Consider the following 18098-nt stretch of genomic DNA (forward strand, 5'->3'; position numbering starts at 1 on the left):
ATCCTGTGTTGTTTGTTTTAAAGCAAAATGATCATTTTCTCATATAGTCTAAAAAGAGTTCTCTTAACAGTTTTAACTCCAGTCAGTTGCTCTAGCTAGCTTTTATTCTTATTCGGGTTTCAGTATATGTATTTTTTTGCATAACAGGATGACAGACAGCAAAAGCATCCTGTGTGTATTTAAAGTGGGTATCTACTTGATGGAGTGGTGCTGTCATAGGTCAGAGTGAAGTGATTGAAATGTCACTATAGAGCTCTGCAATGAGTGTCAAAGGGTAAAGTCTGATTTCCATAGGCTCTGCTCGCCTGAAGTCCTTCCTTTGTCTGGTAACAGAGCTGTATTCTGATTGCTGCATGCCAGTTATACATACCTCCCGATTTCCTCCATTCCTTATGTTTCAGCCCACCTAGAAGCTTTCTATTAATGTATCGAATTGTCATTGGGCTCACTTTGTTGCTTTGCAATTGCTAGCCTGTCCATTTGCTTAATTGGTCCATTTCCCATTTGTTAGTTTTTCAGTCTGTGAATCATCATTTGAATAATTTTTAGCTAACTATTAATTTAACACCATTTATAACGTGACTACATTGTCTACACTCATTTTTTCATGATTGGAAAGAGAAAGGTTTTTTTATTACGATGCATATCAGATTTTCCAGTTAATTGGTGGTTTGAAAATGGGTGGAAAGTGATGACTCTGTTCAGTAATTACAAAGCTGAGGAGTCCAGGATTATTTTGGCTGGTTGAACATGGGCAGTCAGTTCAGGAGCCAGTTTCTGCTTCTGTGCTTGGCTGAAGAAGGCCACAGGGACAGAGGAGTGGCCAAGAAGCTGTGTGATCTTATCGAGCTTGTTGGGCCTTGGTGGATTGCCAGTGGCTTTAACCCTGCCACTGTGCCTATTAGGACAATGGCATAATTAACATTACCGCTAATTTTTTGCCTTCAGAAATGCTAGTAATACTCATCCTACACATCAGTTCAGGTTCAACATCCGTCGTGTATTAAAGTGGAGCCTGTATGAGAAGTTGATCCAAAAGAGATGGCTAAACCTCACTGACTCTTCTGTGCCAATCCATCACTTCAAGGTTTATACAGTGGCCCTCCTTGTAACAGCCTGTGATTTATGAGAAACTTGGGAGTAAATAAAAGTGAACTGCTAGAAACATTCTGATGGAAGAGGCAGAGTAAGATGAACTTTATGAGGGATAGTTAAAGCTACCAGGAGCTCCAGGGCTGTCCAGAGAGGCAGAGAAGATTCTCTGGATTGGCTCAGTAACATCTGGAATTGGCTGAACTCACTTTTGTGAGGGCAGGGCTTGAGCTCACAGGGGACTGGATTTGGATTTCTGCCCACCTGGGACTGGGACTGGGAAGGTCTGGGCTATTGAATCAGGTGTTTTTTTGGTTTTGTAGCCACCAGAGCCAAATTTTGCAAAAGCGTTCAAGTTCCCAGTCAGGGCAAGATTCCCAGAAACAGTCAGCCCTGCTGTGGGATAAGCAGCCAGGTTCTGAATGCTGGGCATACAGGGTGCTAGGCTCTTCCTCAGGCTTAAGGGGAGTTTGGGGAGAGCTGTCCTGAAGTATCGCTCTTGGCTACAGTGGAAAAGACTGCTTTAAAAGAAGAGAGGGGCCTAAAGGTGCCTCGGTGCTAACGTCAGTCAGAGTGGCAGCCTGACCATGACCCAGGTATCTTGTGAGCCCAGCTTGCTTCTGGCAACTGTAAATCATCCACAAAAAAAATGCTTTTCAGTAAAGACTGATTTGTGCCTGTGTTTCTGACACAATAGACAGAATCTAGGCTTACTCATTCTTGGCTAAATTATTAAAAAAGAAAACTCGCAGGTTTAGCCAAACATAGAATTATTATTCTGGCAAGTAATAAAATTGCAGGGCTGTGAACCATCTAAATAATCCCCCAGCTGGCCATGGAAAGATCATAACCACAAACAAAACCAACTCCCAAGTCAGAGTAACCCTACAAGCTCACTGCCGTTCCTGAATAGTTGCTAATCACAGATGTGTGTTAGTCCTCTTTGAAAACACATTGGGAAGCCAAAGATTTCAAAGTTCCAGTAGTAGATAATTTTATTTACACTTTCTCTGCATTGGGTGCTGAATGGCTCATTCACCACTATTAAATTTAAACAGGATGATATTGCACCCCAGGCAAGAAGGGAATGGAGCCAGATGAACACTGACTGGGAGGAGATGCATGTCCCTGCTGAGCCCAGCACCACCCAGATTGAATTTTGGGAGGTTCCTTAACCTTTGCTCTCCAGGTCATTGTGCTGCCAGTGTTTAAAGTCTTTACCTAAACAATGCTGGTAGGTTGTGGAGCATACCATTACGCTTGGTTACCTCCAGCGCTGGGAGGGCCCCTTGCTTCAAGTGCTTCCCCCTCCGCCTTCTCCCATTAAACTGAGTGGGCCTGATCAGTCCAACATGCAAACAATGATGTCAGTATTGTAAAAGAAATGAAAAGCTCAGTGGGAATCTGGGAGACAGGCCCCCAAATTAAGAGTCTTTTGGCTAAATACAAGCATTAAGAGAGACTTATAGAGATCAAAATAATGTTGCGTGCCGATGTGGCATTTGATGTCAAAGATAAAAGGGGAAGTTATTTCAGAAGCAAGATTGTTTTAGCAAGAGAATGAAATCTTAGTATCTGTGTTGGAATGCATAAAAACACATGTTTCCGATATTGTTTTCTCATATGCTAAATGAACAGGACATCTGGTTATGTTTTTAAAAATTAAATTAAGTGACACTAAATCAGTGCTTTACAAAGCAAAAGGTAGTAAACCAAGAACATCTAATAAGGTAACAATGAAATATTTGGCAAGACTTCACAGCAGTAGAAACTCACACAACTAAAAGGAGCTGAAATATCTTATTGTGATATATAGGAAGCCTTAACTTCTCATTTATCTGTGCTATTTCTTACTACACTTCACAGTAATATGTTGTGTTCCCATTGGTGTAGATTTCTATATATTAGTGCCAAAACTCCAGATGTTTTCTAGGTAAATCTCTGAAGACTATATTATTGTGTTTCATTTCTCATTTACAATTCACTCATCTTGAACTCCAGTTGCTGGTAATAAAAATCCATGAAGTCTGCAGCTGCGCCAAGTGGACACTATGGTCCTGTTTTTTCAAGTCAGGAATGGGTTGATCCAAGCCCTCATCAGAATCCAAACCACTAGACTTTTCAAAAAGTTCATCTATTCTCTTTTATTTTTTTAACCCTTTGTGCTCTAGCAAATAGAGAGGCAATTGCTTTGTCTTCTTCTTTTTCCCCATTTCCTCTCATGAAATGTCCAACCCTCTTCACCACAGCAGCATTTCCACAATTGCTGCCCTCAGGACTGTCCTTTGACCAAACCCTTCTTTGGAACCGGCTCCCGCCTGTCGCTTTCCACTCCGTCCCCACTCAGTCATTTCATAAACCGCACTGGAAGACATTCCTCTGGAGCAGAAGCAAAAGCAATGCAGAGCACATTCTTGCCTCATCACTGAGCCACTTTGCACTTCTTAACCTATCCAGAAGCCCTCCTTTTTTTGCTTTGTGGGTACTGCACAGTGTTCCAGCCAGACACGTATAAACCTCCACTTCTTCCAGGATGTTGTTCAAGGCCTTTATTAATGAATTAAAATACAATAAAGCCTGGTGTCTCACCCCTTTCTCAGCTTGCTGTCTGTATAGATTAGGTTCCCTGGTACCTCAGAGAAATTCTGGTGCCCAATTTGCACTGGAGTCGGTCTGTGGTTATCGGGGAATTTGGGTCTTTATGTGCTGACAAAAACCCTACGTAATGACATACAAATAATTAGTCAGCCGCTTCACTGCAGTGGGTCTTCAGCTCATTTTTAAGAGCTGAAAAGTTTCGTTTCAGAGTTGCTGTAATCACTAGTACATTTTATAATCCATCACAGGTGTGTTTGATTAATGGACATCAAACAGATTTTTATATGAACGCAACCACCCACAATACGTATAGAAACATAAATCACTCCACAGCATAATCTGATCATGTTTTCTTAGTGGTTCTGGGCTTGACTGGGCCTCTGGGGGAAAGCAGCACTGCTCAGAGGAGACCTGCTCAGATCCTTGTAAGCGCTGCTCTGCTACCACTTCTCTTTGGATAGAAGGGTGAATGGAAGTTAGCCATTGCAGTTCGGAAGAGGTGATGTATTTCTCCCTGCATGCCTAGGTAAAGTTGACTGGCAGTGAGTCCAGCCTCTTCCCTCGCCTGTATTTTCTGTGCTGACACTCAGGGACTGTTCAGTGCTTGAGATCTAGAGCTGCAATGCAGTTAATGGATATCTCCAGCTTCCTGCAAGACTTCAGGGAATTCCTTCTTGCTCTAGTAAGCAGCTAGATTAGTAAGTGCTGGCCTACTAAATTTTTGAAAACTTATTTTATTTTTCTTGGATTTCTTGTTTACTGGGCAGTGAAATACACTTAGACAAAGAAGTTAACATCCTTTTTTGCATTTTGCTATTGCTTGTGAATTACCTACTTGTGAGGAAATGCTAGTTACCTATACAGTATGAAGTTTATAATTGTTGCTCCATGTAGGTCTGTATCAGTAGGTTTGATGGTGTTGGTTGGCATCTTACATATCTGAAGAGCTGGATATTTATTGTGAGTAAATCATTCAAAACTAAGCAAGTTAAAATGGGCCAAATCCAAAGAAAAGCATTTAACAATTTGCAGGTGCCAAACTTAAGCTATGCAAACTTCATTACAAGGAAAGTTAGTATTAACGCTAGTTTAGTTTCAAATAGACAAAGAAGTACAGAAAGATAAATTGATTTTCTTAAGTCACTGCAGTTCAGTAGCAGTACTAGCAGTTGCTCTTTGGTCCTATATCCTAGCTAGTGGCGTTAAAACCTTGGATGCAATGTCTCCTAAACTTCAGAGAAAACCACCTCCAAATGCCATGCCTCAAGCTCAGCTCTAGAAATATTTAATGAGCAAAATTTTATTTCAAGTTGCATTGAAATAATTAACAAAGTGAGCATCAAAGCACAGTTATCTTCCCAAGCTAGCAGTATTATACAAACCCTAAATCTCTAGCAAACCAGAGAAAGTATCATGCTGATCAACCATTTTCAGTGGGGAGAAATTAATACAAGACAGGCATTAAGAACCAACAGTGATGGCCACTGCTTAATTTTATTTTCTTCTCATTTGGAAGCAAGTGCAGTGTCTGTAGCCTGTGGCTTTGTTTGCTAACGCTAAGACTTCAGCCTGGATGGAAGCCACATGGATCACAGATTCATCCTCTGAAAGCCCATGGATTCTCTGTCATGGAGTCCTTTGGGTACACTACATAAAGATCACTGTTCTGGTTAATTCCCATTTTACTCCATCCATTTTTCAACTTGTTCAAGCTCTACTTGTTCACTGCTAAGGACCAGTTTAAGAAGGAAAGACATTTTGAATTCTTTTGTGACCCTGTTCAATGTGAAGCTGGGTACACGTAGTACTCAACATTTATGGAGTATCTATCCTTAAAATGTCAATATTTACCAAGCAATTCTGTATGTTGGCATCTCAGATATCATAAATAGCCCTCTGAAGTCAACTAAAAGACTTGAAGGCTTCCAGTAATTTCTGTGTATTTTTGATTGTGCCATTATTTTTCTGCAGTGGGAAAGGACAAGAAAAAACAGGTGGTATCTAAAAAGCTATGCGTATCTTTTTGCAAATGCAGTGATCTCACAGTAACGTTTTTTTTTTCCAGTGCGATGCTGTCTCAGACATTTGTTTGCAGCCAAAGAAAAACTGTGATATATTCCCAAATTTCAATTGCCAGTTACCTGCTCCCTCTGCCCTCCCTGATGTCTGTCCCTGAAGAACGCAGTTTGAGAGTTGTTCTTAAAACATTTTTAAAAATGAAAAGAATGACAGTCAATGAGGGAATGGGAAAAGCAATACATTTCACCCATTATAATTCTCAACAGTGCTTGAATTTTTAGTATGAAATACTTATAATAAATTGTATAAGATCAGTCTTGTAATAACATTTCAAGGGAGAGAAAGATCTGAAGTAATTTCAAAGACAGATTTGAAGATCCTTGCCTGGACATAAAAAGATGATAACTCTTGGGAAGTCATTTCAAAAAGAGACAAAGGGGGCTAAATTTTATTGAATAAGTTATTAGTGTTAAATTATTAATTAATTTCTGAGTCATCTTTGAACTACTTATTAGCAATTAATTGATACAGATATTTCATCAAATGTGCTAGTAATTTTAATAAATACTTCTGAACACTTTTTTTCACTTTGTGCTAAGTGATGGACATGTGAGAATGTATGCTCAGCCTTAGTACTTGTCACTGTAGTGTACGGTGCCCTTCAGAGAGGGGAGAGGCACTGATACACTGGGTAAGGAACAAAGCCTGAGAAGCAGTTCCTGTGCTAGTTCCTGGAGAGGACTAATAATGACCTCTTTCAGCACACAAGAAATTGCGTCTTCTTATGTATTTTTGGTTGAGATCATCTCCCAGAGAAAATTCCTGCCCAAGGGTTCTGGCTGTGCAGGCATCTGAGAAAAGATAGTTCTCGGGGTCTGTACTTAGAATTAAGTGGAAAGAGATTGCTATAAATATTAAACAGAAAGGGATTACTATAACAGGGGGAGTCATTTTCCCTGTGCTGGATGGGGAGAAACAACCTGGCAGAACAGAGGAGGACACTGGGTCTCTGCAGCACACCTGTCCCATCCCTCCTGGCTACAGAAAGCGGGGAGGGCCTGTGGAGCTAGTGCAAGGAGATGTGTCCATCAGGGAAAAGAGTTGAGGAGCAGTAAATTTTTGCAGCCTGATCTTCTAGGCCGGAAATCTTCTGCAGGGACCCTCACTGTCCTCCGTAGCAGCTGCTCCTCGGCACAAAAGCCTGTTGTGGGATTTTCCAGTGTTCGCGTGGCCCCCATCTGGTCTCGCTCAGGTCAGCGCTCAGTGGAGGAGGCTTTAGGCCACCCATGAAAACTTCTGGAAATCCCATTCTTTCTGTAATACACATTTGAGCTTGTTCCAGTTCCAGGAGAGCAGGAACTTTGCTTATTATTTTTTGGAGGCTCTTTGAAGATAAAGAATGTACTTATTCTGATCCTTTCCACATGCTCTTTTTACTTTCATCACCTAATTTAAAATCTGATTAATCTTTGAAGAAAAACATTTTCCTGTTCTATCAACTTTTCAATCTAACCTTTCTTTCCTTTCAGCTCAGTGGTTCCCACAGGGTTAATAATAAAATTTACGCATGCACTAAGTGAAAAATATATCCATAAGTCAAGTAAAAATGCCTATACATGTAATTATTTTCTGTTTAATAGAAGGCCAGTTGAAATTATCCTTTGCCACCCATCAGAATGCACCAGAGTGGTTGCTGAAACATGCATGCCCTTGTGCACATGCACACACACTCACCAGCGACATAGAAGCATTCCTTTGAAAACTGCCTATGAGCTTGAAAACTGCATGGAGCTTGCATTTAGATAATACTTCCATAGGTTGTTAGGTTTACAGGAATGCACAAAACATTACTGTCTTTCTACAGATGCAGATATGTGGACACAGGGACACGAGAGTCCCTCAGGAACTGATGTTCCTCTGAATCACGAGCATAGACTTCCAGAGGAGTTTAGGATCCTGTGAAGGTTTAGGATCCTGTGAACCTAAATTACTCCTGAAATAAGCTTCTTGTTTTGGTGAATATTGCATTGTGAATATTACCAAAGTGGCTTAGTTCAAATTGTGAAGCTAGCCTTTTGGCAGGCATGGGAACCTCTGCCTACCTCATTTTGTGTTAATACTGAGTTAATACTTGCGTTAAAACATCATTTGCACCTGGAAAGAGGAACAAACCACGTAGTGCTTGAAACACATGGAACTGCAAATACCCACAAGACTTCCTCATGCAGCTTCATTTCATGCACATGTATTTCTCTTCATCTCCCTTCTAGTGACTGAACTGAAGTCTCTTTGAAAGCTTTTGCAACCTTTGATGGCTACATAAGCATGATATTCCAGTGGTACAGATCTGTACCCTGCCTGACTGAACCCGAAAGGACTGATAAACGTTTTCTCAGTACAAGCTATCAGAAGTAATTCAAGCTACAGAGTAGAAGCAGAGATGATTCAAAGTTTATTGAATGAGGACTGTATTTGAGTCAGGACATGTGTTTTTATTCCTATAGGAGCCACCCTTGAGGAAGCTGCATGAGTCTCTGTGCCTAAGTTGCCTCTCTGCCCTTGTTAGGTTCATATGTCAGGATGAGAAAAACATCTGAGCACCACCGAGTCTCATTGTGGATTTCAAAGCTGCCTAGTACAATCTCAGTAGGGCTTCTAGGAATAAATGCAACACATAATAATAATGGCTGTCTTCAGAGGAATAATGCTCTAAAAGTTTCTCATCTTTTAAAACATGCTTGCTGCAGTGTAACCAAACACAGCACGAGAATATTATCACTGTAATAGCTTTCTACAACGCCATAATCTGAATTTTTATTCCATCAGAGAAATAGCTAATAAAATATAAAAAACAACGTCATACAGAAAAATTTATTTTAGGAGAGGGCAGCCCATTTAAATCTTCACACATCCAAGAAAACTGTTGTGGGAGTCAGGCAGGGACGGGAGGTGGGGATGTACTTGGAGAATGCTGGGCATCTTGTTCTGTTCTGGAAAGGAGGAGTTTTTGTCGTGTGGTTATACCTACTGGAGGAGTTCCCGCTGGTCTTGGGAGAAAGTGAATGTTTCTGAAGGTTATTTTGGGAGTTCCAGTTAACGGTTTTGGTCAGGATAATATTTCTTCACATGTTGGTTTCCAAAGGAAAATAAATAAATAAATAAATAAATAAATACTAATCTTACTTGGCACTGGAGCCATTTCTTGTCTGTCTCCAGTGACATAACTCAGAATCATGACACAATCGGTAACTTTCCCATTTATTTATTTGTATGTGTGTATATATATACATATATATGTGACTGCTTTATATAATGGCCTTTATTTGCACATCATCTTTTAACAATATTTTTAAATTGCTTTTTTTGTTCTGAAAAGTAACTGCTCTGTCCTTCCTGAGGTGTGTGCTTAGCCACGAGGCAATTTGTGCTGATGCTGTGGCAGGAACTGGAACAGTATCAGCTGTCACAGCTTCAGTCCCAGCTCTCAGCCAGTCTGCAAAGTGCGGGTCCTGAGGCCGTTCTTGCCTGGCCATGGCCATGGTATGCTCATAGCCATGGAGCAACACAAAGTTCTGCCACTGTGGCAAAATGGTGCATGAAAATGGTTTGGATCATGAAGTAAGCACAACTCCAAGATGCCCAGCCCATTTTTACCCCTTGTTCATGAGAATTAGTGCTGCAGTGAGGGATTCTGCTCGAGGGAGTCAGAAATGGTGCATGGAAGAGGTTTTAAAGTTTGGAGGCACATCTTGCTACTGTGATGAAAGCCCCTTCTTTGCCCTCTGAGTTTTAAGTACTGCCTTCATGCTGTGGAATACTCAAAAACAGAAAACCAAATTTTCACTCAAAGATATTTTGAGTGAATATCTTCTACTCAGATACGTGCATGTGATCTATTTTTTCTTGCCAACCCAAATCTTGAAAACAGTGCTTTCACAACCTGAAAAGGGTGTTTCCAGTCTGTCTTTGAGCTTTACAGGTTTGAGACCTAAAGCTCTTGTTTGAATTTTCGAATGCTGGAGAATGGCTGAAAACAAAACAAGGCAGGCAGTGCATGGTGATACTAAGCCACCTATATAAAACACAAGTTAAAAAAAGACTGCAAGGAGCAGAAAATATGCATGGAAACAGGTGTACCCCTGGGCAGTGTTGTTAATGATCCTACTGGTACATTAATTATGGTCTCCCTCAGCACAGTATGCTGCATGCAGCCGGGAGCTGGCTCTTTGTGCCACCTGAAATAGAACTGGCGGAGAAACCAGCTGAATCTTGCAGCCTTCTTCTCCCAGGAGGTGTCTGCAGAACTGCAGGTCCCCAGTAACAACCTTCATGTGGTGTGTTTGCAGTCACTGTCCGATCATGATTCGGAGCAGGTCTGTCTTGCATTAGCCGCGCTGACTGCGCTTTGCCTAAGCATCTGCCGGGCTGCTTTTTGCATACAGCAGGCTCAGGTAGTGCTAATGGAGTAGTCATAGCAACACCGTGCTCAGCAGAACCTGCACATCCACCCAAAAATTTGGATATGGGCCAGGACTGCGTGACAAACACGCTCTCCAAGCTGCCACCACTTCCACCTGTACACTGGATCCTGAAGGTACTCCAACAGCACTTCCCCAGTGAGAGACTTCAGGGAAAACTGGACTTAGGGAAAGATAGCAGCAATGCCATATGTTTGTTCAGCCTCAAAAGCTTTTCCCCACACAGGTCTGGCCGGTCCCTTTCCTTTGTGCTCAAGTCCTGAGTTTAGCAACACGTCTGAGTCTACAGCACTTCACGGGTCCAAACAGAGGTAGTCTGGAAACAGGACAGGGCACGCATGGAATGTTGGGATGCTGCAGCTTCTCTCTGACATGCCAGCAACAGTGGCAAGCTTTAAACAGAGGCATTTTGTGAACCAAATTTTGCTGCAGGAGCCTAAAGCTTCACCAGCCGTCAGCCACCCAGCTTCCCCGGGCGGGCACCCTGCGTCCTGGGGCAGAGCACGGTGCCCCCCGTGCCTGGGCACAGCACCTCCAGCAAGACAAGGCAAGGCATCACTGCGGGCTGTTAGCTGGGTTTTACACTATCTCATAATGATGAGACTTCAAAGTGACATACTGCTTCTGTTCTCCTGCTGGCAGGTTTTGTCTGTTTTGTCTGTTTTGTCTTCTCAGTTTCTAATAGCACCTTTAAAGGCAATCCGACTCTTGTTGCCGAGATTTAATTAACTGGACAAGAATAACCCTTTTCCCCCAGTGCTTCATATCTCAGGAAAAGATACCGAAGTTTATACTTCTAAAAACTTGCTCTTTCAAATAGGTTTTTACTTGTTGTAAGACCACATATGCCCTCTGCTGTCCCTTCAAACTCTATGAAGCAAAGACATTATCAGAATATTATTGGTATTATTATTACTGATATTAATTTAATAATTATAGGAAAGTTTAAAAAAAGAAGAAATATTCTGAACCAAAGTAGTAGTCTTTTTTTTTTTAAGAAATCAGCCTGAACCAAATCTCAACTTCGTATTTATACCTTGATTTCTGGATATTAGAGAATGTCTCTATTAGAGAAATGTCATTGATGAACCGTGATGTTTAATAGCTCAATTGGAATGAAGGTATCAGACTCTGCTTTTCTTTGCAAATGGTTCCCAGAAGGGCATGCACAGGATGATGCACACAGGTGCAGTACTTCTGTCACATCTCCCTTCAAAGTGGCAGCCCCACCAAGCTCTACCTCAGCCCTAGTACAGGAATCATCAAAAGATTCATTATTTTTTTTGATGCAACTCAAGCTACTGCAAAATTACAATCACATTTCAAGAAACAAAGGATCCTTGCTGAGGATTTAAAGTCCCGCTTGTCAGGGAGTACAGAGCCCTGTTTGTAGCCAATGAAAGAACCTCACAGACACTCTGAAGTTTATATCAAGCTTATCTTCCAAATCCAAAGGCCTAAATCTTTGCATTTGCCAAAGCATGCATAGCACAGATCCTTTTCAGACCCCCTGGGTTTGCAGACAGGTGTTGGGTCTTCTTGCACAGGGCTGGCAGCACGGCTGCCTGCCCCAGGAAAGGTATTACATTGCAGGAGGGGTTTCAGGTAGCTCCACCTGTGAGCATGCAAGTGGGGTTTGGGGGCTTGTACTGGGTGCAGAAGAGTACAAGTAAATCTTTTGGGAAAGCTTGGCTGAAGGAATGCTTTTCAGATTTTGAGTTTTCGTGCTTCCTAAGCGTGTTGTCTGATGTGCTTCACATTTCTGGAGAGTCTCCGGAATAAGATCATATATGCAAAAGTATATACCTTTAAAGCTAGGTCTATAACAAAAACCTAGATAAAACTCCAAATATAAAGGACCATACATATTTTCAGAAAGCAAACTGCTTGCTTTTTTTTACATGCTGAATTTCCTTGATGTTTCAGACAGGGCTATTCCTAAGAAACTATTTCTTGATAGCAAGCAAGCCTTTAACAATCCTGGATAAATTTTATATAGTGTTTAATTTACTTGAGTAACACATAATGGAAACAACGTCTTGACTAGAATGCACATTTCCAAATTAATTCCTCCTTTCTGACAACATACACTTTTCTTGACAAAGATAAGTTTCTGAGTGCTATTCAAATTGCTCCCTGCTGTTTGTGCAAATTAGATACGCAGTATTATTTTAATTTTTTAATGACAGCTGAGCAACTATCTGACACACTCATTTTAAATTATAGCCTAGTCCAGATCTCACTGGCTCCTAATAGCTCTCATTTTGGATGGCACCTCTGAAGAGTGTGTGTCCCCATGTAAATGTCACGTAGCAGTGGCCAGCTGAGGTGCTGGAGTGAATATCTCTGCATCAGCCATGGGCAACACGGTGGGCTTTTTCTAACAAAACCTAATTATGACAACTGACAGAGACGACTAAATATGTCAATAATTTTCTGTGGAGGGGTACTAGTTTGGCGCTCGACAGCACAAAAATGGATTGATAAGATGGTGTTTAAACTACTGTGTTTATTTATATGGAGCAAATTGCACCCCCTACCCAAAATCTTGCACACACCCATTTGTTAATTGCTGTGCCTGTCTAGCTTGCTAGTGTGTGATTGTGTGACCACATGCAGTGCCTTCATACAGCTTATTTCTACTTATACGCTAATTAAAATGCCTCCTAAGACACTGTTCTCAGTGCCTATACTGGAAAATGCTCAGCCAAAATTGTCCACGAAGGTGCAATTACCCGTGAGCAGAGCGCCAAAACCTGGAATATTTTTGACTAAAAGGTCAATTAGTGTGACTGGGAGGCAAAGAATGCAGTCAGCCATAGGACGGTCAGAGGGAGCAACCAACTGAATTGAACAGTCAGCTGATTAGGAAACAAATCCTGAGAGCAAGATGAATTTTCACCCTGGAAGTGATGAATGTAGATCCATCTGAAGTGCTCAGGCGAACTGAACGTTCAATCAGCATTCGATTAACCTGAGCTGCCCCTAGGTGAAGGCATATACATAAGATTTAAATATATATGCAATAATCTTATCATGTATGAGTATCCCAAAAGCTGTGCTCTGTATAATAAAATATTAGCGAAATTAGTAAATAATGGTAATAACTCATACATTCAAAATAAAAACGAAATAGCTGTGTATTCAAGCAAAATATTTGTGTATCAAACAGATGACTCCTCTACCTCAACTTGCAAACACAGATTGCATGTGTTTCAAATCTAAATATCAGAGTATTTTATTTTATCTAATAATAAGTCTTAGCATAAAATAAGACTAGACTTTCAGGTTAATTAAAGTTCACTAGAAATGAGCTGTCTGATATCAAACCTATGCCTTTGTAATTAACATTTAGGAGGCAGGGTTAATTATTATTGTCCCCTTCGTTAGTCTGCCATGGAGAACTAAGAAATCAAAAGCTCTGAGTTTGATTCCGAGGTTGCCTCTTGTTAATGCGACAATCACGCTGATCCAAGACTGGTGCTGTGAACTCCCCAGTGCAGGTGTGGAGGAGAAGGGGAAAGGTATGTGGGCTTCAGGATTTCCCTACTCCCCCAGCCCAGCCATTGGTGCCACACCAGCCCCAGAATCTGGGGACAGTTCTTGCATGGGTGGTGGCACTGGAGTGATGGGACAGCCAAAGGTCCTGATCTCTCTGTGGAGGGAGGAGTGGTTGGCTTGACATCCTCAGCAGCTTTTTGTGTGAGTGGCATGGCTCGGGGCAGGGGGCTGCGGTATTACCAACCCTTCGGCTAAGCTGTGGTAGGGGCTTGGGCTAATGTAGATGTCTCTTGCCATTTCCATTCTGGCATTCAGCTGCAGCCAGGGGATGGAGACAGCAGGTTCCCTACCTTCCCCTTCATTCAGACTGAAAAGGTTAACTCTTGTACTGCTAGAATAAATGCTGTGAAGAGAAGCCTGCAACAACAACATCTCACCGTTCCTGAGAATGGTAAGGAGGGTTCTTTCTGGATACCCTAGGTGTTTTGAATGGTGAGTGTGAAAACCAGGGTTATCCTCACTGTAATAACCCATCACCTGCCATTTTCTTTGACCACTCAAGGCTTGGTGTCAGGAGCTGGGCACCCAGATTTCCAGCTCTGCCATTACTTTCCCAAAATGCACAGCAGCCACATGGATGGGGCAGCGCACGCTCTTTTAAATGAATTCCTACACTTCCTCCCTACGGCACTTTTAACCCCAAATAGAAGTGTATATCAAAATAGAAATGTATATCAGCAGTAAAACAAGCAAGTAAGCAGCGCAAGCAGAAGGCTGGCAGGCAGTGGGGCAGGCGGGCTGAAAGCACCTCCAGGGCCCCACAGCAGAGCTGGCCGTCAGCAGGACTTGCTCGTCTGAATGTGAGCAGCCAGTCAGCCCTGGCCCCAAGCCGCTCTGCCAGCAGGGAGAGGAGCTTGGCCCGCAGTGGAGGCAGCGGCAGCTCAGGCGGGCCTTTGCAGACATGCTGTCATTATTTTGCGGAAGGAACGTCAGGAAAAGCTCTGGGGAAGGAAAAACTGTAGACGTGCTCAGGTTTGGCTCTCCTAAAGGCTACCTCAGTTAGCTTCGCTTGGTTTGTCTCTGTGATTCAGAAATGTATGAACAATAGTCTAGATTTATTTTTAAATGAGGTCATAAATGGCATCACTCCAATCAGAGTAAAGGCAAAGCTTTCTTTACTTTAGCTAGATAAATCGTCTTTCCTTGAAGTGGAAATCGTGACTCCTAAGTTTATTTCTTGACCCTGTTTATATGTTAAGAACGATGTGTTTGGCATTTGGGATGTGTCTTTTAGGAAGAATAACTAGTTCTGTTTATAAGCGTATTGTGGCACTGTTGGGTTTTATGTTGCAAAATTTCCTTTGTTAGCTTCTTGACCATGACCAAAGTTATATTATTTTAGCATTGAGTTGGTTGTTCTCTTTTCAAAATATTTACATTGTAAAGCTCATGCTACCAAGTTTAGTGCAGTGTAGCAGTCACAAGTTCACTTCTCCTATACGCTGACTGGGCAGTGATCAGACCACATAGATGTCAGCAGACCTACTCATTTATTGTGGAGGAGGATGAGATCTCCAGGGGCTGTTACAAACAAGTCTGATTTAAGATTTGTTTTCCAGATATGTTTAAACCGCCATGTACTGTGTGTACATAATTAATATGGAGTCTTTTAATCTTTGAAACCATAGTTTATGTTACTGATTTCACAAATTATTTGGGATGTTACTGTGATAAAATTCTGAAGGTGTTTCTCTTGGTAAAAGAAAAATAGTGACACTGGAAATGTGATGCTCAGCACTGGGGCAGTGACCTGTCCTACTTGAGCTAAGAAGTAGCTCGATTCACTTGCAGAGTACAAGAATATTACCTTTATACAGAAACTAAAGAAGGTCAAGATGGTCAATTAGCAAATTATTACGTTGTGTGTATGACATAGTTTACCTGACTCATGCTGTCCTGTGATGAGCATCTCCCGACAGAGTGGTGTAACTCTTGAGTATGAGGAGACACTGCTTCTCTCAGCTTTTTCCTGGCTGAGAGCTGTGAGGTTAGTTTGGTTTGGTCAAATTTGGGATTTTACTGTGTTGTCCTTAAAGTACACGTTATTATTTTCGGAACTTCCTTTCTGTATGTAGGTACAAGAGAACTTCCACTCCCTCTACATCAAGTGATGCACTGAAACATTAGCTCTGTTTATCTTTCCTGCACTGTGATTAACTATAGTGACTATTGATTATAAATGATCTCACCATTACTTAAATGACATATAAAGGTACATGCTTACCTGAGAAACTAACGGCAAATGGCTGACTTTTAAGATTTAATGAATGGAGGACCGCTTCTGAAAGACTACAGTTCATAGAGCCACCTTCCCATCTCACTCATAAATTCAGTGCTATATGTAGCCAAACTTGAAAAACATTTGATCAGTGATCAAAATATGAATGAACTTTTCATTTTTTCAGATCTGAAGTCTGTGTTAAGACTTCATGATGTGACATGAAATGATGTGACACAATCACAAGCTTCAAATCCTTTCCCCCTTTCCTTTCCCCCTGATTTCCTGTGATTGCTTTCTTAGGAAGCACGAGATCCTCTTGCCAAGAAGAAAGCACAGAAGGAGGCTCAGGAGGATTATGTCTTCCTGGAAAGTGAAATTGAGTTACCCAGAAATGTGCCTGTAGGAGAAAACAGGTGAGAGAGCTAACTGAAAAAAATCAGTGACTGTTTTACCTTTATTCCTGATTTGCTGCACATCTGTTTTAAAACTGTTTGAATATGCAGATGTCAGGCCCAGATTTTTTGAGTTTTAAAGTAGGCAAAGAAAGGTCTCCGCCACCACCCCTCACAGCTAATTAGTCCTCTACCTCAGGAAAAAGAATATCAAGTTTGTAAAGGCTCTTTTTAAAGAAGATGACGGAGTATTGCGTTGCCACGTTGGTCAAAAAGCCACTGAAAAGCCACAAAAGACACACTTTTGCCTCCCAAGTTCCTACCAGTTCTCCCTTTCTGGAGAGACCTGTTGTTACTACCATGTCTAACCTCACAGAGCACAGCTTGGTGTTCACATGCTGCTGAATCTTTTGTCCATGCTTATTTCAGAAGTACCCAAGAGCCTACATGGTAGAGCTTGCAGTGGATACCCATTTTTCTCAGGCTTTGAGAAAAGGCCCAAACCAGCCCTTTTTAGCCTCTTTGTTTTCTTCCAAGCCAGCTTCTGGTCCTGTGCATGCTGAATTACCAGAAATCCTTTGTTTGGGAGGCACAGAGACTCACCCAAGGCAAACCAGCCTATATAGGCTTGCTAATGCACGCTCACCCCATCTCTGAGCTTTTCCTGACTCAAATAGACTCTGTAGAGCGGGAACCTTCAGCTGGCACTGCTTAAGTTTATACCCAGCCTCCTAACCCTGGTCCACGTCACTTTATTTTGTTCCCTGAACATTTAATGTTAAAGAGAACTGCTTCCTTCCACAGCAAGACAGGCCACAAGCACCTGCTGGAAGGGCTGTGCCTGGAAAAGGTGGAGGAAAAGCAGTGGTGGGAGAAATCACTGAAATTACCACGCCAATTTGCTTTCTGTATCCACTTAACAAGAACTGTTTGCACTCCAGTTCCAGCTAACAGTCAGTAGCAGAACTGGAGCACGCATTAGTTTCACTGGTGTGGCACTCTTCTTGCTGCTCCCCGTAGTTTGAAACTGCACGTGCTTGAGATCTGCACACTAGAGTGGAGGGGAGGGGGTTCGCTAACCAGCTGTGGTGCCAAACTCCACAAAATTAAAGGTCATATTTCAGTCATTGCCAAAAGGAAGAGATTACTTGAAGGAAAATGTAGGGGCTGCACATAGACTGGTAAACATATCCTGTCTGTACTCTTTTGGTTAGAAAGGCTAGAGGAGCAAGGAACAAGTTTTCAAATCAAGCTTGCTTCACTGATTCGATCTCCCTCTCACAAATGGCATTTTTTACACTGACATAACTTGCTGATTTCAGGCAGCAAAGCCTGGCCTGCTGAATCTTGCTAAGAACTCACTTTTTCACAAACATATTATATATGTATGTATCTGTATATGCACACTGATAATTTCATAAAATACATAGCATAACATAACATAAAACAGAACATATTATAAATATGTAATTTATATAGTATATAAAGCTTATTCTTTTGTGTCTGCTGGAACCACTGACTAGCAGATAAACTTAAGAGCTCCCCTGACATTTTAATCAACACAGGCTTATCCTCTGTTTTTTCTGACTGGTAACTGCAGAGTATTGTGTGCAAAACAAATTCAAGTGGTTTTGATTGTGATGTGTCATCTATAGTACAACTTCTGTCATTAGCTGTCTCCTCTAATGCAGGGAGACTGCAGTCCACTTCTCTGTTTAATCACAACACAGAGTACAG

The 18098-nt window shown here is 41.7% G+C and overlaps 1 protein-coding gene across 14 annotated transcripts in view; it reads left to right on the top strand.

Annotated features, from left to right (window-relative positions):
- The window catches only part of LMNTD1 (lamin tail domain containing 1), a 207979-nt gene that overhangs the window by 137412 nt on the left and 52469 nt on the right, over positions 1-18098 (top strand). For 12 of the 14 annotated variants that reach the window (XR_007159469.2, XR_007159470.2, XM_067000536.1 and 9 more), the window contains one exon: positions 16270-16382. The exons of the other annotated variants lie outside the window; for them this stretch is intronic. Coding sequence is in view for 6 of the 12 variants with exons in the window: in XM_048052248.2 (XP_047908205.2) it covers positions 16270-16382 (113 nt within the window). In the remaining 6 variants the exon portion in view is untranslated. The remainder of the gene's footprint in view (positions 1-16269; positions 16383-18098) is intronic. 14 annotated transcript variants of the gene reach the window in all.

Source organism: Anser cygnoides, chromosome 1 (genome assembly GCF_040182565.1).
Source record: "Anser cygnoides isolate HZ-2024a breed goose chromosome 1, Taihu_goose_T2T_genome, whole genome shotgun sequence".
Lineage (NCBI taxonomy): Eukaryota > Metazoa > Chordata > Aves > Anseriformes > Anatidae > Anser > Anser cygnoides.